At 41.9% G+C, this 26,934-nt stretch overlaps 1 protein-coding gene across 2 annotated transcripts in view; it reads left to right on the top strand.

Annotated features, from left to right (window-relative positions):
• The first annotated feature begins 25 nt into the window (after positions 1-25).
• The window catches only part of LOC142742780 (S-adenosyl-L-methionine-dependent tRNA 4-demethylwyosine synthase TYW1-like), a 197,188-nt gene continuing 170,279 nt past the window's right edge, over positions 26-26,934 (top strand). For both annotated transcript variants that reach the window (XM_075852901.1, XM_075852902.1), the window contains exons 1-4: positions 26-245; positions 15,422-15,564; positions 17,077-17,217; positions 19,924-20,025. In XM_075852901.1, the coding sequence (XP_075709016.1) occupies positions 176-245; positions 15,422-15,564; positions 17,077-17,217; positions 19,924-20,025 (456 nt within the window). In that variant the 5' untranslated portion in view covers positions 26-175. The remainder of the gene's footprint in view (positions 246-15,421; positions 15,565-17,076; positions 17,218-19,923; positions 20,026-26,934) is intronic.

The raw sequence follows: 26,934 nt of genomic DNA, 5'->3' as shown, positions 1-26,934 counted from the left end.
GGTTTAAAGCTCGAGGGAAAAAAAAAACAAAAAAAAAAAATAAACTCGCAGCCTGATACGCAAGGAAACAAATATGTCTGCCCCCAGTGTGGCATGAGTGTGAGGAGGTCTGCATGCGGAGTCCTGCTGTAACAGCTGCCGGGCTTGTGTTAGTGTGTGGCGGGTTTAGTTCAGAATGATGGCAATGTGTCCGAAATTATTCCTGCTACTGCCAGCGGCTTGTGTGGCCGCTCAACTCGAGGAAGGTAGGTATGGTCACCGAGGCCTATGCATTGGCAGCCGTACTTGTATGTGGTTTGTCGTTTCCCAGGCTAATACACAAATAATAAATATCAACTTGAGGGCTCTATGGGTGAGCCTTTTATTTTTATTTTTTTGGAAGAGGTGCTATGCCCTATTTTTATTCAGCACAGCAGGTTTGCGGCAAAAAAAAGGGGTATTGCCATCATAGACCTGTATAGCAAGTCCTTTCTGATCGGTGACCCGCCTATCTCCACGATTGGGATCAACCTCTCACTCCCCCCCTGCCTGATAAGGTAGACTTGCTCGGCTGTTTCTGTAACTCACAAAATGGGGAGACCGTCGCATATGCATGCTCCCCTCTGCCTTACCAGGTGGGGTGGGGAATGAGTGACCCCCTGCTCTGGAGATAGGTGGGGGTCCTGGACCTGGATTTTTCACAGTATAGGTGATAAGGGTCTGATCGCTGGGAGCCCCACCGATCACTAGCGCAGGGGTCCTGAGCCGGAGCTTGAATGGAGCCGTGTTCGAGCGTGCGCACTGCGCCTCCATGCAATGTCTAGGGGACTGATGGGAACCGTCAAGCACTGTACTCGGCTGTCTCCGTCAGTCCCATAGACTTTGATTAGAGCGCCCCTGCCCATGCTTTTCCACCGCTCCGGTTGTGCAGTGAGGAGGAACAGGGGGCTTGGGATCCTGTTCTAGTGATCGTTGGGTCCCCAGCTATCAGAGTCTTCGTCTATACAGTGGCTCAGTGATAATTGTCCATTTTGGGAATGAATGCCTCTTTATAGACTGTTCCTTTAAGGCCTTATGCACACGACAGAAGGGGTTTTTACTGTCCGCAAATATGGATGCACATTTGTGGCTGTCTGCAATTGTAGATGCGCCCATCTACTTCTATGGGCGAGTCAGTGCTGCAAATGCGGACAAGAATAGGACATGTTCTATATTCTGCGTATCGTTTTTATAGCCCGGACACACATCCGTAAATATACAGACAGGTGTCTGTGGCCAATAGAGATGAATGGGGCCTAACTTCTAGAGAACTGAATACAGTGACCTCTCCATTCAATCTCTGCCCTGATGCGATGGCTGCCTCGTCTCTCTTTTTTTTTTTTCTAGATCGGTCTATCAGATTTCCTGTGCGTGTCTAGATTTTGCTGTTACATTCTTGTATCCGATATTTTTCTTTCAATTCCCTGATTACTGGTGTTCCAATTGCTGGTACTCCGACCTATAATCTGGTTTTATTCTTGCCTGCCAGTGGAGAGCAAGTAACGTGTGTGGTAACTTCCGACGAAATCTGTGGTAGTTGCAGAAAATGCCAAATGCTGTTGTCCAGAGATGGTTGAAGTGATTTTCCAGGTTCTCCAGTCCTTGGAATACAATGGGAGAATCCATTTTATTCCCCAACACATCGTAATAGCTGGAGAATCACAAACTGGTAAAGCTTAAATTGCATGAAAAGAGAAACTTTTTTTGTTCTCTACCTCTGGAATGTACTTTTTTCATAGCTAAGAAGAGACCGGACTGTGTTTGGGCGTTGATTGGCCACGGCTAAGTGGGTGACGTGCAGGATTCCTGTGGATATAACATTGGTTAAAAGGGCTAGTGACCTGTGTTGCTACCTAAGGAGCGTCACCTACGAGTGTGTTTGGTCCGTGATATATGGTCCATACGTCGGCCACATTTCCCGGACTGAGCACATTGCAGGGAGCCGGGCTCCTAGCATCATAGTTATGTACGATGCTAGGAGTCCCTGCCTCTCCGTGGAACTACAGTCCCGTACTGAAAACAGGATTACAGTACTGGACAGTTGTCCCACAGCGAGGCAGTGACACCTAGCATCGTACAGAACTATGATGCTAGGAGCCCGGCTCCCTGCACTGAGTTCGGTCTGGGAAATGCGGCCGACGTACGGACCGTATATCACGGACCAAACACCATGTGTGGGAGGCCTAACTGTAATGGTGGCACGGCACTCAGAATAAATTGGAGGAATAGGATTCCAGTTCGTATACACCGTACAATCTTATACAGTTGTAGAAACCTATCCAGGAGCCAATAACGGCCACTCTGAAACTGACACTTGTTACTTGGTGTTTGCAGTAGTGTATTGCTCAAAACTTCAGAATCAGGGTAATAAATATTGAGTTGCGTTTCTCTGTTAACACATTCTAGGTTACTGAAAAAAAGGATTACAATTTAATATATGCCCAACATTTTTTATTTTTTTTGTTACAGCTTACCACCACTTTGCTTTCAAGGGAATCTGTCAGCAGTCTTGAGGCTACAAAACTGCTGACAGAGCGTTCTAGGGGAGGGCCTTTCAAACCTACATTTTAGGCCTCATGCACACGATCGTAGCCATGTGCACGGCCGTGATTTTCGGGTCGGCCGGCTGCGGACTGTCAGCCGCAGGCCGCACGAAAATCGCGGGACATGGCCGCGGCCATTATTTTCAAAGAGCCCGGACCGCAGAACACGGCCGTAATAAGACCGGTCCGTTCTTTCTGCCGTGCTGGCTCCCGGGCCGTGCACGGACGGTAAAAACTACGGTCGTGTGCATGGCCCCATAGAAATGAATGAGGCCGCAATTCTCCCGTGGATTTTCGGGGGAATTGCGGCCGCAAAAGCACGTTCGTGTGCATGGGGCCTTAGTCTTTGTCATGCAAGTTGCATGGATGAAAAACTGATGTTTAATTCCACCAAAAACTGCCGCTCTCTGCGCTGAGTGTCGGCTTTGGCGGCCAATCAGTAGGTTGCTAGAGAGGCTGTATTAGCAGCGTGGAGTGCAGGAGCACTTTTACATCAAGTGCCCGCCTTATTGGCACATGCGATCAAAGCACCTGTGGAATTAACCCCTTCCCAACATTTGTAGTATGGATACGTCATGGAAAGCCAGTGATTCCTGCGTTTTGCTGTATCCATACAACAAATGGTGGACACCAACTCAGAAGCTGAGTCGGTGCCACCATCCCCCTTTGTCAGCTGTATGTTACAGCCGACACCCTGCTGTAATGGCGTGGACCAAAATTAGCTCCGATCCCCGCTTTAACCCCTTAAATGTAGCGGTCAAAAGTGATCGCTGCATTTAAGGGGTTTGCAGCTCGTCAGCACCCCACCAATAAAATTGCAAGGGTGCCGGTGGCTGCAATGGCAACCAGAGGCCTCCCGGTCTGCCTATTATGGAAGCTTTCCAAGCCTCGCCTTTCAGCGGGGCCTAAAATGCTGCCATAGCCGACAGCAAGATGGCGCCGGCTCAGCAGCTGAGCTGGCGTCATCAGCGATGAATGCCCGCTGTATATTACAGCTGACATCCACCTGTAATGGCAGGAACCGGAGCTCCGATCCCTGCCATTAACCCCTTAGATGCAGCGATCGCTGCATCTTAGAGGTTGGTAGTAGATCGGCAGCCCTGCCATGCAATCGCAGGGCTGCCGACTGCTGCTATGGCAACATGAGGCCTAACAATGGCCTCCTGCTCTGCCATTACGGAAACTGATTAGGCCCCGCCAGGGGGCGAAGCCTAATCAGCTTGCGGTCAGTGAACGACTGACAGATCTAGTACATTGCACAACATAGGTAGTGCAATGTATTAGAAAAAAAATCAGGCAGTTGGATCTTCAAGTCTCCTAGTGGGACTAAAAAAAAAAGTTGTAAAACATATAATAAAATAAAACACATTTGCCCTTTTTCCCTTATCAAGTCCTTTTATTATTGAAAAAAAGAAATGAAACCATACATATTTGGTATCGCCGGAACTATAAAAATATTATGTTCTTTTATTCCATGCGGTGAACGGCGTAAAAAAGCCAGAATTTCTGTTTCTTGGTTACTTTGCCCATCAAAAATTGGAATAAAAATTCCCATGTATCCAAAAACTATAGCTCGTATCGCAAAAAAAGGCCCTCATACAGCTCAGTCGACTAAAAAATTTAAGTTCTGGTTCTCACAACGTGGCGACAGAAAAAATACATTCTTTTTACAAAATTTAATTTTATTGTGCAAAAAGTTGTAAAACATAAAAAAGTTCTATAAATTTGGAATCTTACTGACCCGTAGAATAAAGTTAACATGTAATTTATAAAGCACGGTGAACGCTATATAAAAAAAAAACTATGCCAGAAATGCTGTTTTTTTTGGTCACCTTGCCTTCCAAAATCTAGGATAAAAAGGGATCAAAAATAGCATGTATCGTAAATGGTACCAATAATAACTACAGCTCATCCCGCAAAAATACAGCCCTCATACCACTGTCTATGAAAAATAAAAAAAGTTACGGCTCCAATATGTCAGGAAAGAGAATATGCAGTTGTGCGAGCCCGAGTGAAACATTCTTCTGTTTCAAGAGCCGATTTATCAAGGCCCTAAATTATAAGAAAGGACATTTATCAGTGCGACATCGGCCTGTACATAAAGAATTGCTTCACAGCGTAACACATACCTTTGGATTATTTTATGTTTTTTTGTTTTTGTACCCCATTATTATACCACCTGACTATGCCCCTGATGTACTCTGCACAGCTTACATGTGCCCCCACATTATAAACTAAAATACCAGTAAAACTACCAAGCAAAAAAATGGCGCTCCCTCTCTTCTGAACCCTGCAGCGTGCCCAAACAGCAGTTTACTTCCACATATATGGCATAGTCATACCTGGGAGAACCCTTTTAACAATCTTTGGGGTGTGTCTCCAGTGGCACAAGCTGGGCACAACATATTTGACACTGAAATGGCATATCTAGGGAAAAATTTAAATTTTTACTTTGCACCATCCGCAGCGCAATCATTTATGGAAAAGACCTGTGGGGTGAAAATGCTCACTACACCCCTTAATAAATGCTTTGAGGGGTGTAGTTTCCAAAATAGGATCACTTCTCAGGGGTTTCTTTTATTGTTTCACATCAGAGCCTCTGCAATTGTGAACCAATACTTGGTAAGTCGCCAAATTGGGCCTCAATTTTGTATGATACTCTTTCACTCCTGGGCCCTGTCGATAGTCCATGTGAAAGATTAGGGTCACATGTAGGGTGTTTCTAAAACCGGGAAACACAGCTTAATAATTAGAGCTGTCTGTTATGGTGGCACAAGCTGGGCACCACATATTGGCATATCTATGGAAAAATTCCCATTTTCACTCCAACATCGAGTGCACACTTATTTCTGCAAAACACGTGCAGGGTTAATATTCTCACTACACCTCTAGGTGAATATCTTGAGGGGTGTAGTTTCCAAAATGGGGTCAGTTTTTTGGGTGTTACCACTGTTTTGGTTCCACAGGGGCTTTGTAAATGTGACATAGTGACCAGAAACCAATCCAGCAGAATCTACACTCCAAAAGCCAAATGACGCTCCTTCCTTTCTGAGCCCTGCCGTGTGCCCAAACAGCAGTTTAGGACCACATATGGGATGTTGCCGTACTCGGGAGAAATTACTTTACAAATGTTGGGTTTCTTTATTTCCTTTATTTGTTGAGAGAATGAATTTTTTTTTTTTTTTAAGCTAGAGCTACGTCTTCTTGAAGAAAAAATATTTTCTTTATTTTCACTGCCCATTTCTAATAAAACATATGAAACACCTGTGGGGCGTACCACACCCGTAGACTAATTCCTTGTGAGGTGTAGTTTCCAAAATGGGGTATTTTTTTGGGGTGTTTCCCTTGTTTTGGCATCATAAGACCTCTTCAAACCTGACATGGTGCCTAAAATATAATCTAATAAAAAAGAAGGCCCCAATATTCCCTAGGTGCTCCTTTGATTCTGAGGCCGGTGTTTCAGTCCATTACCACACTAGGGCCACATGTGGGATATTTCTAAAAACTGCAGAATCTGGGCAATAAATATTGATTTGCGTTTCTCTGGTAAAACCTTCTGTGTTACAGTTTTTTTAAAAATTAAATATGACTTTCTGCAAAAAAAATAATAATTGTAAATTTCACTCACTTTACTTTAACCCCTTAAGGACGCAGCCTAGTTTGGGCCTTAAAGAGGCTCTGTCACCAGATTTTGCAACCCCTATCTGCTATTGCAGCAGATAGGCGCTGCAATGTAGATTACAGTAACGTTTTTATTTAAAAAAAACGAGCATTTTTGGCCAAGTTATGACCATTTTTGTAGTTATGCAAATGAGGCTTGCAAAAGTCCAAGTGGGTGTGTTTAAAAGTAAAAGTCCAAGCGGGTGTGTATTATGTGCGTACATCGGGGCGTTTTTAATACTTTCACTAGCTGGGCGCTCTGATGAGAAGTAACATCCTCTTCTCTTCAGAACGCCCAGCTTGTGACAGTGCAGATCTGTGACGTCACTCACAGGTCCTGCATCGTGACGGCCACATCGGCACCAGAGGCTACAGTTGATTCTGCAGCAGCATCAGCGTTTGCAGGTAAGTCGATCTTACCTGCAAACGCTGATGCTGCTGCAGAATCAACTGTAGCCTCTGCTGCCGATGTGGCCGTCACGATGCAGGACCTGTGAGTGACGTCACAGATCTGCACTGTCAGAAGCTGGGCGTTCTGAAGAGAAGAGGATGTTACTTCTCTTCACAGCGCCCAGCTAGTAAAAGTATTAAAAACGCCCCGATGTACGCACATAATACACGCCCACTTGGACTTTTACTTTTAAACACACCCACTTGGACTTTTGCAAGCCTCATTTGCATAATTACAAAAATGGTCATAACTTGGCCAAAAATGCTCGTTTTTTAAAAATAAAAACGTTACTGTAATCTACATTGCAGCGCCGATCTGCTGCAATAGCAGATAGGGGTTGCAAAATCTGGTGACAGAGCCTCTTTAAGGCTCAGAGCCCATTTTTCAAATCTGACATATTTCACTTTATGTGGTAATAACGTCGGAATGCTTAAACCTATCCAAGCGATTCTGAGATTGTTTTCTCGTGACACTTTGGGCTTCATGTTCGTGGTAAAATTTGGTCGATATATTCAGTCTTTATTTGTGAAAAATTGCAAAATTTAGAGAAAATTTACAAAAAATAGCATTTTTCAGAATTTAAATGCATCTGCTTGAAAAACAGACGGTTATACCTCCCAAAATAGTTACTAGTTCACACTTCCCATATGTCTACTTTAGATTGGCATCGTTTTTTGAACATTATTTTATTTTTCTTGGACGTTACACGGCTTAGAACATAAACAGCAATTTCTCATATTCTTAAGAAAATTTCAAAAGCCTTTTTTTGAAGGTGCCAGTTCAGTTCTGAAGTGGATTTGAGGGGCCTATGTATTAGAAACCCCCATAAAACACCCCATTTTAAAAACTAGACCCCTCAAAGTATTCAAAACAGCATATAGAAAGTTTTTTAACCCTTCAGGCATTTCACAGGAATTAAAGCAAAGTGGAAATGAAATTTGCAAATTTCATTTTTTCTGCTGAATTTCAATTTTATTACATTTTTTTTTAGTAACAGAGAAGGTTTTACCAGAGAAACACTACTAAATATGTATTGTCCAGATTCTGCAGTTTTTAGAAATGTCCCACATGTGGCCCTACTGCGCTCGTGGAATAAAACACAAGCCCTAGAAGCAAAGAAGCACCTAGTGCATTTTGAGGCCTCTTTTTTATTAGAATATATTTTAGGCAGCATGCCAGGTTTGAAGAGGCGTTGAGGTATCAAAACAATGGAAACCCACCAGAAGTGACCCCATTTTGGAAATTACACCCCTCAAGGAATTCATTTATGGTTTTTGTTATCATTTTGACCGCACAGTTTTTTCACAGCACCTATTTGAATTGGGCTGTGAAATGAAAAAAATTATATTTTTTCCAATAAAATGTCATTTTTGATCAAATTTTCTTATTTTCACAGGGAACAACATACCCCATTTTGTTGCCCAATTTGTCCTTAGTGCGGCAATACCCCATTTGTGGTGATAAACTGCCGTTTGGGCCCATGGGAGGGCTCAGAAGGAAAGGAGCGCTATGTGTTTGTTGGAGTCCAGATTTTGCTGGATTGGTTTTCGGGTGCCATGTCGCATTTGCAGAGCCCCAGAGGTATCAAAGCAATGGAAACCCACCAGAAGTGACCCCATTTTGGAAACTACACCCCTCAAGGAATTCATTTATGGTTTTTGTTATCATTTTGACCGCACAGGTTTTTCACAGCACCTATTTGAATTGGGCTGTGAAATGAAAAAAATGATATTTTTTCCAATAAGATGTCATTTTTGATCAAAATTTCTTATTTTCACAAGGAACAACATACCCCATTTTGTTGCCCAATTTGTCCTTAGTGCGGCAATACCCCATTTGTGGTGATAAACTGCCCTTTGGGCCCATGGGAGGGCTCAGAAGGAAAGGACCACCATTTGGCCTACTGGAGCTTTTCTGGTGCTAAGTCATGTGTGCAGAAGCCCCTGAGGTACCAGTACAGTTGAAACCCCCGAGAAGTGACCCCATTTTAAAAACTACACCCCTTAAGACATTTATCTAGAGGTGTAGTGAGAATTTTGACCCCACAGGTACTGTGTAAAAGATAATGCGCAGCAGATGGTGCAGTGTGAGATTTGCAATTTTATATATGTATATGCCATTTCAGTGTCCAATATAGTGTGCCCAGCATGCGCCACCGGAGATATACACCCCTTAAATTGTAATGTGGGTTCTCCTGGGTACGACAATACCCTACATGTGGCTGTTATCAGCTGCCTGGGCATACGGCAGGGCTCAGAAGGGAAAGATGAGGGGGGTAAGCTGTGCGGAGTGCATCAGGGTAAATTAAAAATCAAGGGATGTATGATACATTTTAAAACAATCTTTTATACAGAGCCCTGGTTTTTCGGGACACGTGTCACATTGGTATATTGTGTTCTTCCTTATCCCCCTCTTATAGCAGACTCTGCACCTCTTTTGACTCTTTCCCTTTCCACCGGTTTGGGGACCTTCTCCTGGAAAGTGTTGCCCTGGTACGATGCGTGTGGCCTCGCTTCCAGAAGTACTGGGTGCCCCCCCTTCCTGGTCCCTAAAGATTAGATCTTGAAATTCCAGGAAAGTTCCCCTCTGGCCTGCACATCGACGTAGCACATACGCATTGTACAAAGCCATCTGTATGATGTGCCCGGCCAGCTTCTTATACCACACCGCATGGCGCTGTAGGGCTTCAGGACTTGATTTGACAAGTCCATCCCTCCCATGTACCTATTGTAGTCCAGGATGCAGTCTGGTTTGGGGGTGGCCTTTCCTTCATATATCCTAAACCTGTAGGTATACCCTGATGCACTCTCGCACAGCTTATACATCTTCACGCCATACCTTGCCCTCTTACCTGGCAGGTACTGGCGAAATTGAACCCTCCCTTTAAAATGTACCAGGGACTCATCAATAGAAAAACACTTCTCGGGGGTGTATGCTTGGGAAAACCGGGCACTGGAACGGTCTAATAGGGGTCTCCGTTTATACAAACGGTCAAAACTGGGGTCATCTCGGGGTGGGCACGGCTCATTATCAGTATAATGTAAGAAGCGAAGTATTGCCTCATTTATTTATTTTTTTAGGTTCCAGTTCATTTCTGAAGTTGCTTTGAGGGGCCCATATATTAGAAACCCCTATCAAACACCCCATTTTAGAAACTAGACCCCTCAAAGTATTCACAACAGCATTTAGAAAGTTTATGAACCCTTTAGGTGTTTCACAGAAATTTAGAGCAAAGTAGAGGTGAAATTTACTCTTTTTATACCATTGTTTTTTATAACACAAAAGGATTTATCAGAGAAACGCAACTCAATACTTATTGCCCAGATTCTGCAGTTTTGAGAAATATCCCACATGTTGCCCTCGGGCGGTAATGGACTGAAGCACCGGCCTCCGAAGCAAAGGAGCACCTAGCGGATTTTGAGCCCTCTTTTTTATTAGGCACCATGTCCGGTTTGAAGAGGTCTTGTGGTGGCAAAACATTGGAAACCCCCCAAAAGTGACCCCAATTTGGAAACTAGACCCCTTGAGGAATCCATTGTAGTTTTCATGGGGTGCATGCGGCTTTTTGATCAGTTTTTATTCCATTTTTAGGTGGCGTGGTGACTAATAAACAGCAATTCTACTATTGTTTTTGTATACTTTTTTTTTTTTACAGCGTTCACTGTGCGCTATAAATGATATATTAACTTTATTCTGCGGGGCGATACGATCACGGCGATACCAGATGTTTATAGTTTTTTTTTATGTCTTATGGCGTTTGCACAATAAAATACGTTTTGTAAACAATCATTCACTTTTTGTGTTACCTTATTCTAAGAGCCAGAACGTTTTTATTTTTCAATCAATAAAGCCGTGCGAGGACTTATTTTTTGCGTAACGAACTGTATTTTCCATCAGTACCATTTTTAGGTACATGCGACTTTTTGATCTCTTTTTATTCCATTTTTTGGGAGGTGAAGTGACCAAACAATTGTGATTGTGGTACGGTTTATTAATATTTTTTTTTACGGCGTTCACCGTGCGGGATAAATAACAAAATAATTTTGTAGTTCAGGCCGTTACGGACGCGGCGATACCAATTATGTATAGTTTATTTGTTTGTTTATATATTTTTATTAATAATAAAGGACTGATAAGGGAAAAAGTGGGACTTTTACTTTTATTACTTTTAAAACTTTTATTTTCTTATTTTTGCACATCTTTTTTTAACTTTTTTTTTACTTTATTACTTTGTCCCACTAGGGGACTTGAGGGCAGGAGGCCCTGATCGCTATTCTAATACACTGCACTACGTGCGTAGTGCAGTGTATTAGAACTGTCAGCTACTCACTGACAGCAAGCATAGTGGGTCCTGACGTTGTCAGGACCCACTAGGCTTCCGTCTATGGCATAGCCGGACGCCATTGTTTGGTGTCCGGTTGCCATAGTCACCATCGCCGGCCGCTATCGCGTAGCAGGCCGGCGATGGCAGCTTAACCCCTAAAAAGCCGCGATCTCTATAGAACGCGGCTTTTAAGGGGTTAATCAGCGGGGACACAGCGATCGGTCCCCGCTGTAGGAGCTGTGACAGCTGCTGAACAAGACAGCAGCGTCACAGCTCCTGTATGTGTCGGGAGGACGGCCGAAACGGCCGTTACTCCCGAGACGTACTATTACGGCATGGAGCGCGAACGATACAGCTGCCATGACGTAATAGTACGTCAAGGAGCGGGAAGGGGTTAAAGGGAATGTGTTGCCAGAAAAACATGTTTTTTTTAAAAAAATTAAACATTTAGTGTGTGGGTGATTAAACATTGTTCAAATTTTTTTTTTTTTTTTTGCACGAGTCCAGGAAATATTATAAATTATTTCTAATTTATAATACTACCCATTTTTGGTCACTAGATGGAGCTGTTCCCAAAATTGCAGCATTGCAACATTGGGTTAAAAGCCCTCGCTCTAGTGAGCTCTCAGCATCCCCCCCTCCTTTATCCTGGCTAGTGCCGGGATAAACGAGGGGTTTGAACGATGTAACCTCCTACACTGTGTGTCGCCATTTTTTGAGCTAACCCACAGTGTAGTAGGTTTACATACAGTAGTAAACACACACAAACACGAACATACATTGAAATCTCTTACCTGCTCCTGCCGCCGCGGCTCCCTCCGGCCCGTCCGCTCCGTTTGCTGCCGCTGGTGCAAGTGCACAAATCCGGAAGCCGCGACCGGAAGTAGTAATATTACTGTCCGGCCGCGACTTCCGGTCCACAGGAAAATGGCGCCGGACGGCGCCAATTTCGAATAGGACTGTGTGGGAGCGGCGCATGCGCAGTTCCCACACAGACGCCGTACACTGCAGTCAATGGGACGGGAGCCGTTCGCAGTCCCTATGGAACTGTGGCTGCCGTATTCCATGTCTATATGTGTCGTTAATCGACACACACAGAAATGGAACAAAAAATGGCAGCCCCCATAGGGAAGAAAAAGTGTAAAAATAAGAAAAAGTAAAACACAAACACACAAATGAATATAAACCTTTTTAATAAAGCACTAACATCTTTAACATATAAAAAAATAATTTGTGATGACACTGTTCCTTTAATTCTTGTGAAACGCCTAAAGGGTTAAGAAACTTTCTAAAAGCTGTTTTGATTATTTTGAAGGGTGCAGTTTTTAAAATAGGGTGACTTATGGTGCTTTGTATTGTATAGGACCCTCAAAGCCACTTAAGAACTGGACTGGTCACTGAAAAAAAAATAGCCTTTTGAAATTTTCTTGAAAATGTGAGAAATTTCTGCTAATTTTCTAAGGATGTTAAAAAAATAAAAAAAAACAACAAAAAAAAAACAGATGCCAATCTAATGTAGACATATGGGAAATGTTAATTGGCAACTGTTTTGTGTGGTATTACAAGCAGATATATTTAAATTGCGAAAAATACACTTTTGCAATTTTTCGCTTTGATGTTTTTTACAATTAAATACTGAATGTCTCGACCAAATTTTACTACTAACTTAAAGGGAAGGTGTCATGATTTTTTTTTTTTATTATATTGCTTTTAATGTAAACAAATTTTATTTTTTGTGTTGTCACTTTCTACGTTTTAATGTATTCATACGTCTCTATGGGGCTGCCATTTTTTTTTTTCATCTCTGTATATGTCTATTAACGACACATACATACACAGATGGAATACGGCAGCTGTTCATTGCTTCTGCTATCTGGCTCTGTACTGTGCATACACAGGTCAGTCACACAGCAGAGAAGCTGGTTTGTAGGGAGATAGCAGGCGCCATTATGAAGACCAGTGTCAAATACACGCTGTGTGAACCGGCCAACTGAAAAGCCATTCACTTCACTTTCATCATTCTAAGGGTATGTTCACACGCAGTGTTTTCAGCCGTAAATGTCCCGAAAAACGGCTGAAAAATTGGAAGCGTTTTCCAAAAACGGCACGTAAAAAGACGCCTGCGAAAAAGAAGTGCATATCACTTCTTGGGACGTTTTTGGAGCTGTTTTTCATTGCCAAAAACGTGAGTTTGATTAAAAAAATGGCTGAACATCAGGAACTGCTTTCCCTTTGTTTAGTAAGCGTGTGAACATACCCTTAGCCTTTTGGTGTGTCCTATAGCTTCTGCCAGCTGCAGAATCCCACCCAAAATGGCAGCCGGACACTGCTTAGCAATTTGAAGACATCTTTTCATGGCTTGTAGGAGGGGGGGGGGTGAGATTCCCTCCCACATTTACAGCAGCTGTGAATCAGGTTGCTTTGCCTTATTCACCTTGCTGTAATTCTGGGAAGTGCTCCCTCTGGTGGCCAACATAGGAAAACATGTCAAATTATTATTTCATTTTTAATACTTCCCACCATGTGGAAGAAAAAAAAAAATACAGCAACAAACTTAAAAATATAATAGAAATAAGTAACTTACTTAACAAAAAACAAAAAAACGGTTTAATTCGCGACACATTCTCTTTAAAGTCCAAGGTGTCACGAGAAAACCATCTCCGAATCGCTTGGATAGGTAAAAGCATTCCAAAGTTATACCACATAAAGTGACACACGTCAGATTTGAAAAATCAGGCTCTGTCAGGAAGGTCAATAGTAGTTGCAGCTTGAAGGGGTTAATTGTCGTTTTTTTTTCTTCGGTCATTCAAAGTATGTTTACAATGTCCTTCCCTATATCGCTCTTTCAGCACTTTTGAGTCCTCAAAATTGTTGACTGATTCCTTTAATTTCTGTGAAACGAGTAAAGCATCAAAAAACGTGACAAATGCAGTTTTAAATAATTTGAGGGTGTATCTTTTTTTTTATTTTTTAAAGGATTTTTTTTTTTTTATAGGGATTTCTTAAATTTTTGCCCCAAGACACTTCAGAACTAAATTGGAAATTATCTTGAAAATTTGAAATATAATAAAAAACAATAAGAATTAAAAGGATGTTTAAAAATGGCAACACAAAGTAGACATATGGGAAATATTAATTAGCTATTTTGTGTGGTATGACTATCTCTCCTACAAGCGGAATAAAATTTAAAGAATGTCACCACATAAGTGCCCTATCTCCTACATAATGTGATCGGCGCAGTAATGTCGGTAACAGCAGTGTTTTTTTATTTCGAAAAACGATCTATTTTCACCAAGTTATGTGTGATTTTAGCTTTATGCTAATTACTTTCTTAATGGACAACTGGGCGTGTTTTTACTTTTTACCAAGTGGGCGTTGTGGAGAGAAGTGTGTGACGCTGACCAATCAGCGTCATACACTTCTCTCCATTCATATAATCAACGCATAGTGACCCTGCGTTGTTCACTATGTGCTGTCACTTACGCACACATTAACGTTACTGAAGTGTCTTAAGAGTGAATAGACTCGTTTTCAGCCAGGACACGATGTCCATTTACAATCCCGACACTTCGGTAACGTTTGTGTGGTACTTACAGCACCGCAAGCGTAATCTCGTGAGATCACGCTGTAAATGACAGCTTACAGTGAGATCACTCTTGCTGTGCTGTAAGTACCACACAAACGTTACCGAAGTGTCAGGATTGTAAATAGACATTGCGTCCTGGCTGGAAGCAATGTCTATTCACTGTCCAAACACTTCAGTATAATTAATGTGTGAGTATGTGACAGCACATAGTGAATAACGCAGTGTCACTATGTGCTGAGTATATGAATGGATAGAAGTGTATGACACTGATTGGTCAGCGTCATACACTTCTCTTTACAACTCCCACTTGGTCAAAAGTTAAACGCCCAGTTGTCCATTAAGAAAATAATTAGCATAAATCTAAAATAGCTCATAACTTGGTGAAAATAGATTGTTTTTCTAAATAAAAAAACACTGCTGTTTCCTACATTACAGCACCGATCAGATTATGTAAGAGATAGGGCACTTATAATCTGGTGACAGAGCCTCTTTAAATAGAAAAATGTAAATTTTTCTTAATCTTCAATTAAACTTTGGTGGTTTTTCACAAATAAATAATGTTTCGACAAATTTACCTCTAACATAAAGTACAAATTGTCACAAGGAAACAATCTGACAATTGCTTTGATGAGTAAAAGCGTTGTTATTCCCACATAGTGACAAATGTCAGATTTGACAAATAAGACACTGTCAGGAAAGTCAAAACTGACTGCAGCAGGAAGGGGTTAAAGGGAATGGCAAGCTGGAAAACTCAATTTGTTTTATGATTAGTCACTTTCATAGGTTGCAATTTCATTGTTTTTGTTAATTTAAACCTGAATTGTCGCCTTTGTTTTTAGATGTATCTGCTGGCCCGTGGGATTTTCTGCATACACAATTGATGCTGTTATGGCTCAACAGGTTTTACATCTATTCATGTGCTGCATTTGGGATTACTGTCTGGATCTGTAGTCATCTTATCACAGGGAGGAAAAAACATCAGGTCCGTATTTTATTTTCTACCATTGTATGTTATAAATGGTTTTAAAACTGTATACTGTAGTTTTAGTTTTCCATGTTTCGCCCTTCACTATTCAGTTCTGTGGGCTACAGCTTTCCTGCTCAGCTGCTGCTCCTTTTATTATTCCACGGCTCAATAAGAGTATGGACAATTTACTGAGTCAACTCTAGCAGGGAAGAAATGTTGAGACTGGTTTTCCATTATGATTAGCGATTTATGGCAACGTTCTATAGGCTAAATGGCAAAACTTGTGAAATCTATGGGGACATTATATGTAGACGTTGGTAGACAATCCAGATTCTGGGCTAACACTTCCTTCAAACACACCTTTTTTAAAAAAAATAATATATATATATATATATAATTTGCTTGTAAATACAGATAATTGCATAAATCTTCAGCATTGTTTTTTCAAAGGTATTAGGTGAATTTTTTCCTTTTCTAACTTCTAACGTGGGTTTTCAATTTCTATAAAGAAGCCTATGAAAAAAATACCAGAAAAAAATTCTATATTTGAAGCTTGCGGTTTTTAAAAAAAAAAAAAAAAAAAAAATGCCACTGACCCAAAATGACAGAAAACGCAGCAAGAAAAAGTAATGTTTGTAGTGCGTTTTCTATTTTTCTATATATTTTCAGCAAACATCTGGTCGGACCATTTTAGGCCCAAAAAAAGCTAGGAAAAATGCTAAAAAATAATGGTGTTTTTTCCCCAAAATTGATCTGTGAAATCACCATAAAGAAGATTTTACTGCACATTAGCTTTGAAAATTGTCTAGCAATCATGGAGCCCGTTTATTTCTGTTTATATAAAGTAAATAATTTCATGATTTTAGGTTGTTTTGACTTTTTTTTTTTTTTTAAATGGTGAATTGTGTTCAAGTAAAATGTAATGAATGCACAAAAATATAATATTCGTTCAAATGACCTTAGATCATAAAAAGTAACTGCTCTCCATTCATCCGCTAGAAGAATAAGTTCTTTGTGTAGAAAATGAAGCAATTATTAGATAATACAAAGGCATGATAAAAATGAAAATGTTATTGTTCAGTAAAATACCTTCTGCTGACCAGATAATTACGTTTTGTTAAGGAGTAGGGTTGAAAAAATTTCTCTCTAATTTATATACTTGTCCTTTAACTCTTAATGTCAGGATATTTTAAATATTTTGACACTTTTATTAGTCTGGAAATTCCAGCGGTATGGCGTCTATCCAGGTTCAGAAGTATAGAATAGCTTTTGGGGGTATTTTGATAGAATTAGGGATGACTTGGCTTTAGGAACATTGGAAAACATTGCCCTAGGGAATAGAGTATTCCGGAATGACTTTTATTGCCATAGATACTGAGCCAACTAAATCTTGCTTTATAACTTTTTACTCCTTTGCTTTAACTAGTCCAATAGTTATGTGGCCAGGGCTATTTGTTGTCATATTCCGAAATGAGGGGACTGTTTGTTTTTATTTAATACTGACCCATGTCCTTTTATTCTTAACAGGTAGAAACAGGGTCTCAAAATGGTGTACCCCTATTGACCAGTAAAGCATTACAAAACAGCACCCCTGACCTAAATAAGGAAAAAGAAGTCTTTGTTTCAGGTGTCAAGATTTTCTATGGCTCTCAGACTGGTACTGCCAAAGTAAGTCAAAAGAAGTCGCACTTAAAGTCAGCAGCTCACGTGGTAAATACAGAAAAAGTATTTTTTGCACCGTTGCCCTTTCATTATAGTTCTTCTGCAAACTCTTGAGTGCTCCTGGGATTTTTAGAAAAGTTTCCTGCTTCTTTAGTTTGGTGTTCAATATAGTTCTTATCAAAAAGACAATAGGTTAATTTATCAACCTTTCTACGCCAGTTTTCTGGCGTAGAATGTCTCAAAAGGGCCCAAAAGTCATAATTTGCGTCGCAGATTGAGGCCTTTTTACACTCCCCTCGGCACCTTTAATGGAAAGAAAATAGTTTTTTTATGACTTGGAGGGAAACGGCAAATTAGCATATAGGGAGCAAACAAAACAGGGGACATATCTCTGGAAGGGGGTGGTTTCAGGAAAAAAAGAAAAACCGCGCTGGAATCAGGGAGACAGAATTCAGGGCCGTTAACCAGTTCAACTTAGTGGATCTAAAAAGTCTATTCACCCCTGTTAAAATGCCAGGTTTTTGTCCTGTTACAAGATCCGTACAAGATGAATAATTTCAGAACTTTTCCCACCTTTTAAAAAAGCTCTGTCACCAGTTTAGAACTACCCTATCTCTGAAATAAATCTAATAGGTGCTTTAACTGGTTGCAGACGCAGGACGAGAATGCTCGTCCTGAACGGCGGGTTGTTGCCGCATTAGGACGAGCATTCTCGTCCTGCAGTTAAGCTGTCACCGCTTGTAAACAAACGGTGACAGGACAGTGACTTCAGCTTTCACAGACAGCTGATCGTCACAGCTATCGGCCGCGGGACCAATCGCGGCTCCCACCGCCCCGGGGATCGATGTGATTGGTTAGTCTGGAGTGACTGACGAATCACAGCAGAAAAGGGAATTGCGGCCTTCCTCTGACGGATCTTCTCATTTCTGTCTCCTTTTGGGGACCTGTCAAAAGTTATTTAGTTTGTTTTAAAAGCCCATTTCCAGCAACCATCACTCGAGTGTTCTAATGGTACATTGTGTTGACTAACTGTGTTAGAAGGCTAATGGATGATTCGAAAACACTTGAAAACCCTTGTGCAATTATGTTAGCACCGCTGTAAACAGTTTTGCTGTTTAGAGGAGCTATAAAACTGACCTTCCTTTTGAGCTTGCTGAGAATCTGGAGCATTACATTTGTGGGTTCGGATAAACTCTCAAAATGGCTAGAAAAAGAGCGCTTTCATATGAAACTCGACATTCTATTCTTGTTCCCAGAAATGAAGGCTATTCCATGCGAGAAATTGCCAAGAAACGGAAGATTTCCTACAACGGTGTGTACTACTCCCTTCAGAGGACAGCACAAACACGTTCTAACCAGAGTAGAAAGAGAAGTGGGAGGCCCCGCTGCACAACTGAGCAACAAGACAAGTACATTAGAGTCTCTAGTTTGAGAAATAGATGCCTCACAGGTCCTCAACTGGCAGCTTCATTAAATAGTACCCGCAAAACGCCAGTGTCAACGTCTACAGTGAAGAGGCGACTCCGGGATGCTGGCCTTCAGGGCAGAGTGGCAAAGAAAAAGCCATATCTGAGACTGGCTAATAAAAGGAAAAGATTAATATGGGCAAAAGCACACAGACATTGGACAGAGGAAGATTGGAAAAAAGTGTTATGGACAGACGAATCGAAGTTTGAGGTGTTTGGATCACACAGAAGAACATTTGAGACACGCAGAACAACTGAAAAGATGCTGGAAGAGTGCCTGACGCCATCTGTCAAGCATGGTGGAGGTAATGTGATGGTCTGGGGTTGATTTGGTGCTGGTAAAGTGGGAGATTTGTACAAGGTAAAAGGGATTTTGAATAAGGAAGGCTATCACTCCATTTTGCAATGCCATACCCTGTGGACAGCCCTTGATTGGAGCCAATTTCATCCTACAACAGGACAATGACCCAAAGCACACCTCCAAATTATGCAAGAACTATTTAGGGAAGAAGCAGGCAGCTGGTATTCTATCTGTAATGGAGTGGCCAGCGCAGTCACCAGATCTCAACCCCATAGAGCTGTTGTGGGAGCAGCTTGACCGTATGGTACGCAAGAAGTGCCCATCAAGCCAATCCAACTTGTGGGAGGGGCTTCTGGAAGCATGGGGTGAAATTTCTCCCGATTACCTCCGCAAATTAACAGCTAGAATGCCAAAGGTCTGCAATGCTGTAATTGCTGCAAATGGAGCATTCTTTGACGAAAGCAAAGTTTGAAGGAGAAAATTATTATTTCAAATAAAAATCATTATTTCTAACCTTGTCAATGTCTTGATTATATTTTCTAGTCCTTTTGCAACTCATTTGATAAATAGAAGTGTGAGATTTCATGGAAAACACAAAATTGTCTGGGTGACCCCAAACTTTTGAATGGTAGTGTGTGTGTGTGTGTGTGTGTGTGTGTGTGTGTGTGTGTGTGTGTGTATATATATATATATATATTAGTCTTGTACACGGATGTCCGAAAAGGAGAGTTTACCCCTCCTGTACTGACGTTTTAGGTGTGGTTTTCTGTTTTGCCATAAAATAAGAATTTCGTAAAATAATCTAAAAATTATTATTAGTAGTTTAGGTAGGTTACATATACACTTATATATACACACACATACACCAGGTTTCTGACGACATTTCAGACACAGTTTGTTTGTTAGTCATAATAATTTTACATAATGTGATGTATTTGTTTTTAGGGATTTGCTAATGCTCTTGCTGAAGACATCACTTCTCTGGGGATTTCTGTTGAAGTTATAAACATGAAGGACTATGATCCAGATGACAGTTTGGTAGAAGAGGTGAGTGGCTTTTTACTTGTATATGTAAATAAAATACATCATTATCCGCTGCATTCTCTCATAATTATGGTAATAAACGTGATCAATTCTAGATATTTCCTGGCACCTCCGCAACGGCACTCATAGGAGGATTCCCCGCCTCTCGAGGGACAGGAAACTACATGGACACAGGAATAAAAGGCCCCTCCTCCATACCTTATCCAGTTCTTTCCTGTCCCTCTGGGGAAGCTTGGACGTTCTGTCATTGTGGAAGAGCAGGAAGGAAAACTATCTGCCCAGTCTTGTCTCTACTAGGCTCTCACGAATGTGAGGACTGGTGCAGTGAGCGAGGTTGTGGGCGGCTTGCAGCTTTCCTCCTGCTCTATGGCAGAAGTCCTCCGCTGGAGGCAGCCCTGGGCACGGTTCCCTGGTGAGCCAGGATCGGTACAAGGTACCTGGCAGACGGGGATTATTTTTGGCAGGGAATCCCGCTTCTCCAGAGGTATCAGCGTCTCCAGTCACACGCTTCATGGGACGCGGACATATGACGCGCACGTCGGCATGCGGCGTCATGGCGCTGTTACCCGGAGGAGTGCAGCGATTGGCCGAGACAGCATGAGGCGGGGCCTAGAGAAATCCGGCACCAGATTCAAAATAAAAGACTGCTGGTAAGTGATTCCAGCGCCTCTCAAGCCATGTCTGTCTCCTCTGATGTGGCAGATCCCCGCTAGTCTGCAGATCCTGTGGTTACCTCTTGCCCGGTATGTCCCTCCTCCTTGTATGCTTCACCCTCCCTTCTTATACTAAGTTGGGAGCTGAAGTTATTTTGCTTTGTGACTTCTTACTTCTATTAGTTGCCTTATTGTGACACTACTTGGTGCTTTAAGGAAACTGCTCAGCCTAAGTGGCCTATAAAGAAGTGTGGAGTCTGTAAGAAGTCACTGTCGTCCTCCTCCTATAAGAAGGCATTATGTTCAAAATGCATTCAGAAATTAGTGGTGGATGAAACACCGTAATTTTTGGGTAGCATAATATCTATTATAAAGGAATAAGTTAGCTCTGCTATTACTCTCCAAATGGATGCCAGGTCTCCCAAACCTTCTACCTCTAGTTTTCATCAACCCTCTGTACCTTCTGCAGTTCTTTCTGACTGGGCAGATGAAGGGGAAATTTTAAGTCCGTTTGATTCAGACTCATCAGATGATACTACCGGTATGCCCTGCAGTATGATGGAACATACTGAGTGTCTTCTAAAATCTATTTGGGCAACCATGAACACAGAGGATACTAAGGAACCACTTTCCATTCAGGATCAGATGTTCCAGGGCCTGGGAGAAAGGGGAAAATGTGTATTCCAAGTTCATAGGAATGTAGGGAATTGAATAAGGAAAGACTGGAAGGATCCAGAAAAGAGATCAACTATTTCTGATTCCTTCAAACTGAAATATCCCTTTTCAGAAGAAGATTCTGAGCTCTGGGATAAAGTTCCCTGAGTGGATGCACCTGTTGCAGGTATCTCTAAAAAGTCCTCCCTACCATTTGAAGACATGGGATTACTTACTGATCACATGGATAAAAAAGCAGAAGCTCTTTTAGAAAGAACATGGGAAGCTTCCACAGCAATGTTTAGGCCGGGGATCTCGGCTACCTGTACGACAAGAACCCTTTCCATCTGGATCGACCAGTTAGGGAACATCTTGCTGTTAGCACTCCCAGAGAGGATATAATTTCTTACCAATGCTGAAAGCTTCTAATTACCTAGCAGATGCCTCAGCAGATATAGTAAAGCTTTCAGCTAGATCTGCTGCCTTAACCAAGTAGATCTTCTTGTTGCATTGGATAAGTATCTGGTCAGGAGATCCTCGTTCTAAGAACAAGCTGGTAGGCCTTTCTTGAGAGGGAGACAGGCTGTTTGGATCACGGTTAGATAACAGCCTAGAAAAGGCTGCCGAGAATAAAAAGAAATTCCCTGTGGAACAGAAATGTTTTCAGAAGCGAAAAATCCTTTCGGACCCAAAAGTACCGTTTTGGGAGCGGACCAGATTATAGGAGGAAACAGGAGTCCTCAAAGTTCCAACCGTATAAAGGCAGAGGGAAAAATTTCCTGTCCAACAGGGACAATCCATCCCGCCAACCTCCACAGTGACATAAGAGGTCCGGTAGGGGGCAGGTTAAAGACATTTTTGGTGGCCTGGAAGAACATCTCACCTTCCCCCTTAATCTTGGCTATAATACATCAGGGCTACCAACTAGAATTTCTCGCCTCCCCTCTACAGATTCCTAGCCATGAATCGTCTTTCTGCAAACTGCCAGATATCATTGGAGAAAGAGAAATTCTACTTCTACAGAAGCAAGTAATTCTTCAGGTGCCAGAATTCTAAGCAGGTCAGGGGTTCTATTCTCCTATATTTTTCGTCAAAGACAGGTGGCTCGGCAAGGGCCATAATAAATTTGAAAGCCCTCAACCGTTCTCTAACTTACAAAAGATTCAAGATGGAGACTATAAAATCAACAGTAAATCTTCTATCTTCAAATTGTTGTATGGTTACACTGGATCTAACAGACACCTACTACTACATTCCAATTCACCCAGAATCTCAAAGGTTCCTGAGGACCGCTCTGTTTTTTTTCAAAACCGACTTCATCATTTTCAGTTTCAAGCTCTCCCCTTCGGGCTCAGTTCGGCTCCAAGACTCTTTACGAAAGTAATGGCAGAAGTGACTGTCTTTCTTCATCTAAACCCTGTCCAGGTAATTCCTTATTTGGACGACTTCCTTATTTCAGCCCCATCTGCTTCTCAGCTGCTTCTAGTTCTAGAGTTAGTCCTTCAAGTTTTTTTTCTTCTCTTTTTTTTTTTTTTCTTTTACTACCCCCTTTGTCAGAAGAGAGTAACATCTGACATTTATCTTTGGGTATGGGAAGGCTTTCGTTAGATTTGCTGGGGTGGATCAGAATCCTATTGATAAACCAGATATGTCCCGTAGTCTGGATTTCTTACCGCCTGGGCTAGATAAAAATCTCAAGCCTAATGCCTTAAAGGTACAGATCTCAGCCCTTTAGTTCTTTTTATGACCTCAAATTTGCAGACCATACCTGGATAAAGAGATTCTTAGGAGCCTCTTAGACCTCCATCTAGATCTAGGGTTCCCCCCCTGGGATCTAGGTATAGTGCTGTCTGCCATGACTACTTCACCATTTAAGCCAATAGAATCCATTTCTATTAAAATGCTCTCTAAGATGACCTTTTTTGCTGGCCATTACGTCCGCACGTGGGATCAGTGAGCTGCAGGCACTTTCTGCCTTCCCTCCTTACACTATTGTCCTTGAGGATAGTTATGAAAACCGTGCCAAATCTTTTACCTAAAGTAGTCGGTGTTCCATAAGAATCGGGAGACTGTTCCTCCCTCTTTCTGAGATAATCCTAAGAAACCCAGAAACCCTTATCTATTTGGTAGAGGTTACTAGTGCCTGGAGATCCTCTTAAACCCTATTACTAGTCCAAGGTCCCAATAAAGTAGGGGCTGCTAATAAATCCACCATTGGCAGTTGGATTGAACAGGCTATCTTCCTACCTTGATCCAGTCGGGGTTTTGCATCCCCCGAGTTTTATATATATATATTTTTTTTTTTGGGGCACATTCCACTAGGGCATTATCCACCTCCTGGGCTCAGAGGGCTTTGCTATTGTTTCTGGTATTGTGGGCCAAATCTGCAATGGAGGCCCCTAATGGAGCTTCCAACGCAGATGTGAACGTGGCCTTACAGTGCAACTTTCGTATATTTTGGATTTTTTTATTTTTATATTTCCTGGTATTCTCCATGAAATCAGTGAGTTAGGCTCTGTTCACATCTGCGTTGGGGTCCCGTTCTGACATTCCGTCGGAGCAAAACGGGATCCTGAACATTGATTTCAATGGTGACCGATCTGGTACCTATGGTTTGTTTGTCTCTGTTGTGCACCGGATGTGTCGTTTTGCCGGAAGCCATAGCGTAGTCGCTATAAAAAGTCTACACACCCCTGTTAAAATGCCAGGTTTGTGTCCGGTCACAAAATCAGTCCAAGATGAATAATTTTACAACTTTTCCCACCTTTTTAATGTGACCCATAATCTGTAAAATTGTATTGAAAAACAAACGGAAATCGTTTAGGGTGGAAAAATAAAAATAAAGAACAAAGATAATGTGGTTAAATAAATATTCACAGCCTTAATCTAATACTTTGTTGAATTACCCTTTGACTTTATGGCCGCATTCAGTCTTTGGTTAGGTTATCAGCATGGCACATCTTGACTTGTCAATTGTTGCCCACCCCTCCTTGCAAAAGCGCTACAAATCGGTCAGATTGTGAGAGCATCTCCTGTGTAGAGTCCTCTTCATGTCACCCCACAGATTTTCAATGGGATTCAGGTCTGGACTCTGGCTGGGCCATTCCAAAACGTTAATCTTTTTCTGGTTGAAACCATTCTTTTGTCGATTTTTGAAGGTATGCTTTTGGTGGTTGTCGTGCTGAAAGGTGAAATTCCTCTTTATCTTCAGCTTTTCATCAGTAGCCTGCAGGTTTTGTGGCAATATTGTCTGATATTTGGAACTGTTCATAATTCCTTCCACCTTGACTAAAGCCCCAATTCCAGCTGCAGAAAAACAGCCCCAAAGCATAATGCTGCCTCCACCATGCTTCACTGTGGGTATGGTGTTCTTTTGGTGATGTGCAGTGTTGGCTTTGCGCCAAACGTACCTTTTGGAATTATGGCCAAAAAGTTGAGCCTTCGTCTCATCAGTCCATAACACGTTTTCCCACATGCTCTTGGCAGACTTGATGTAGGTCTTTGCAAAACATAGCCGAGCTTGGATGTTTTTCTTTGTTAGAAATGGCTTCGATAAGGCCACCCTATCCCACAGCCCAGACATATGAGATTGTTGTCATGTGCACGACACAACCAGTACCTGCCAGAAAGTCCTGCAGCTCCTTTAATGTTGTTGTAGGCCTCTTGGTAGCCTCCCGGACCAATTTTCGTCTGGTCTCCAAGTTTTGAGGGATGTCCGGTTCTTGGTAATGTCACTGTTGTGCCAAATGTAATCCACTTCTTAATGACAGTCTTCACTGTGTTCCATGGTATATCTAATGCCTTAGAAATTCTTTAGTACCCTTCTCCTGACCTGCTTTTAAACATTCCGATCCCTTTGATGTGTTGTAAGCTCCTTACGGACCATGGCTTTTGCTGTCACATGTAACAAAGAAAATGTCAGGAAAATCCTAATAGAACAGCTGAACTTTTGTATGAGGTTACACAGAATCACTTTAAATAATGGCAGCTGTGTATTGACTACTATTTAAAGAGGCTCTGTCACCACATTATAAGTGCCCTATCTCCTACAGAAGGAGATGGGCGCTGTAATGTAGGTGACAGTAATGCTTTTTATTTAAAAAAAAAAACCAATCTATTTTTACTACTTTTTATGAGCGATTTTAGCTTTATGCTAATTCGTTTCTTAATGCCGAAGTGGGCGTATTTTTACTTTGGTCAGCGTCATACACTCCGCTGTACAACGCCCACTTGGTCTAATCAGCGTCATACACTTTTCTCTGCATTCATTTATACAGCACATAGCGATATAGCTATATCGCTATGTGCAGCCACATAAACACACTACAACGTTACTTCAGTGTCCGGACAATGAATATACATTACCTCCAGCCAGGACGTGATGTGTATTCAGAATCCTGTAGCGTCTCTGTGAGATATTCAGCAAGGCAAGCGTAATCTCGCGATATTATGATGTAACCGGTCATTTCAAATGAGATTGTTTGCCTTGCTGTAATCTCACAGAAAAGATTCAGAAGTGTCAGGATTCTGAATACACATCACATCCTGGCAGCAACGGTATAGTGTGTTTATGTGGCTGCACGTAACGATATAGCTATATCTCTATGTAATTAGACAAAAAAGTCTCGCAGGATACATAAATACTTTGGTGGGGAATACAGGTATCAACCACCTACATAGGTTGCTAGAGAGACTCCAACAGGAATATATATGTACTAGAGAAAAAAGGAGTCCATTGCTATCGTGTATGACAAAGTAGAAAATGTATTGATAATAGACAAAACAGAGAATCTAAAAACCCGGTCTATGTCTGGATCACCATTTTAAATGCACACTTAAAAATCACATGATCTTTATACCAGGATTAGAGATGTATCTACACAAATAAGTAAAAATAAAACCACCTCTATCAGAAGAAGAGTAAAGAACTCATTGTGAGAGTTTAAATGTAATTAAATAGAGTAACAAATAGGGTAAATACGTGTAAGACCCAATAGATCGTTGGTAATAGACTTACCCATACTAAAAGGTGTAATTACGTGACCCAGAAGGTAAGGTAGCGCCCCGACGCGCGTTTTGCAAGTCCAGCTTTCTCAAGGGGTGCCTCTTCCCTGTCAATACCCGATTTTAAATGACGGACCTTGATGGTCAGATGGTCTGTTAACGGCCAATCTGCTGCTTGTCAAACTGCGCATGCGCGCGATTTCAGTGTGGATGCGAGAATACCACCGCCGGGCGTCATCGCTCATCTGCGCATGCGCGAATCCCAGGACGCGTCACCAGGGAAACCGTGCAGGCGCAGAGAGCGGTAGCTGACGGCCGGCGGGGGGATTCGGCGTCCCACATCGCTGCTCATGCGCAACCCCAGCACAGATGCAGAGCGTGAGTAGATGTCAGATTAAGTTTAAATACAATCCAAATGGATATACAGGATTTAGTTCATTTAACTTGTATAATTTTATAATAGAATACTTGGGCATGGAATGCTTGAGACCCCTGGTCCAGTCTATATGGTGGATTTCCGAGACCCTGACCTCTGGCCGTAAAAACACGGCCAGCGGTCGGGAACCAGTTAATGGGGTCTTTTGGTGGATATTCCTTATGT

The sequence above is a fragment of the Rhinoderma darwinii genome, chromosome 2, assembly GCF_050947455.1.
Source record: "Rhinoderma darwinii isolate aRhiDar2 chromosome 2, aRhiDar2.hap1, whole genome shotgun sequence".
In the NCBI taxonomy this organism is placed as follows: Eukaryota; Metazoa; Chordata; class Amphibia; order Anura; family Rhinodermatidae; genus Rhinoderma; species Rhinoderma darwinii.
Note: the sequence above shows the minus strand (reverse complement) of the source record. Positions and strands in the feature narration are given on the sequence as shown.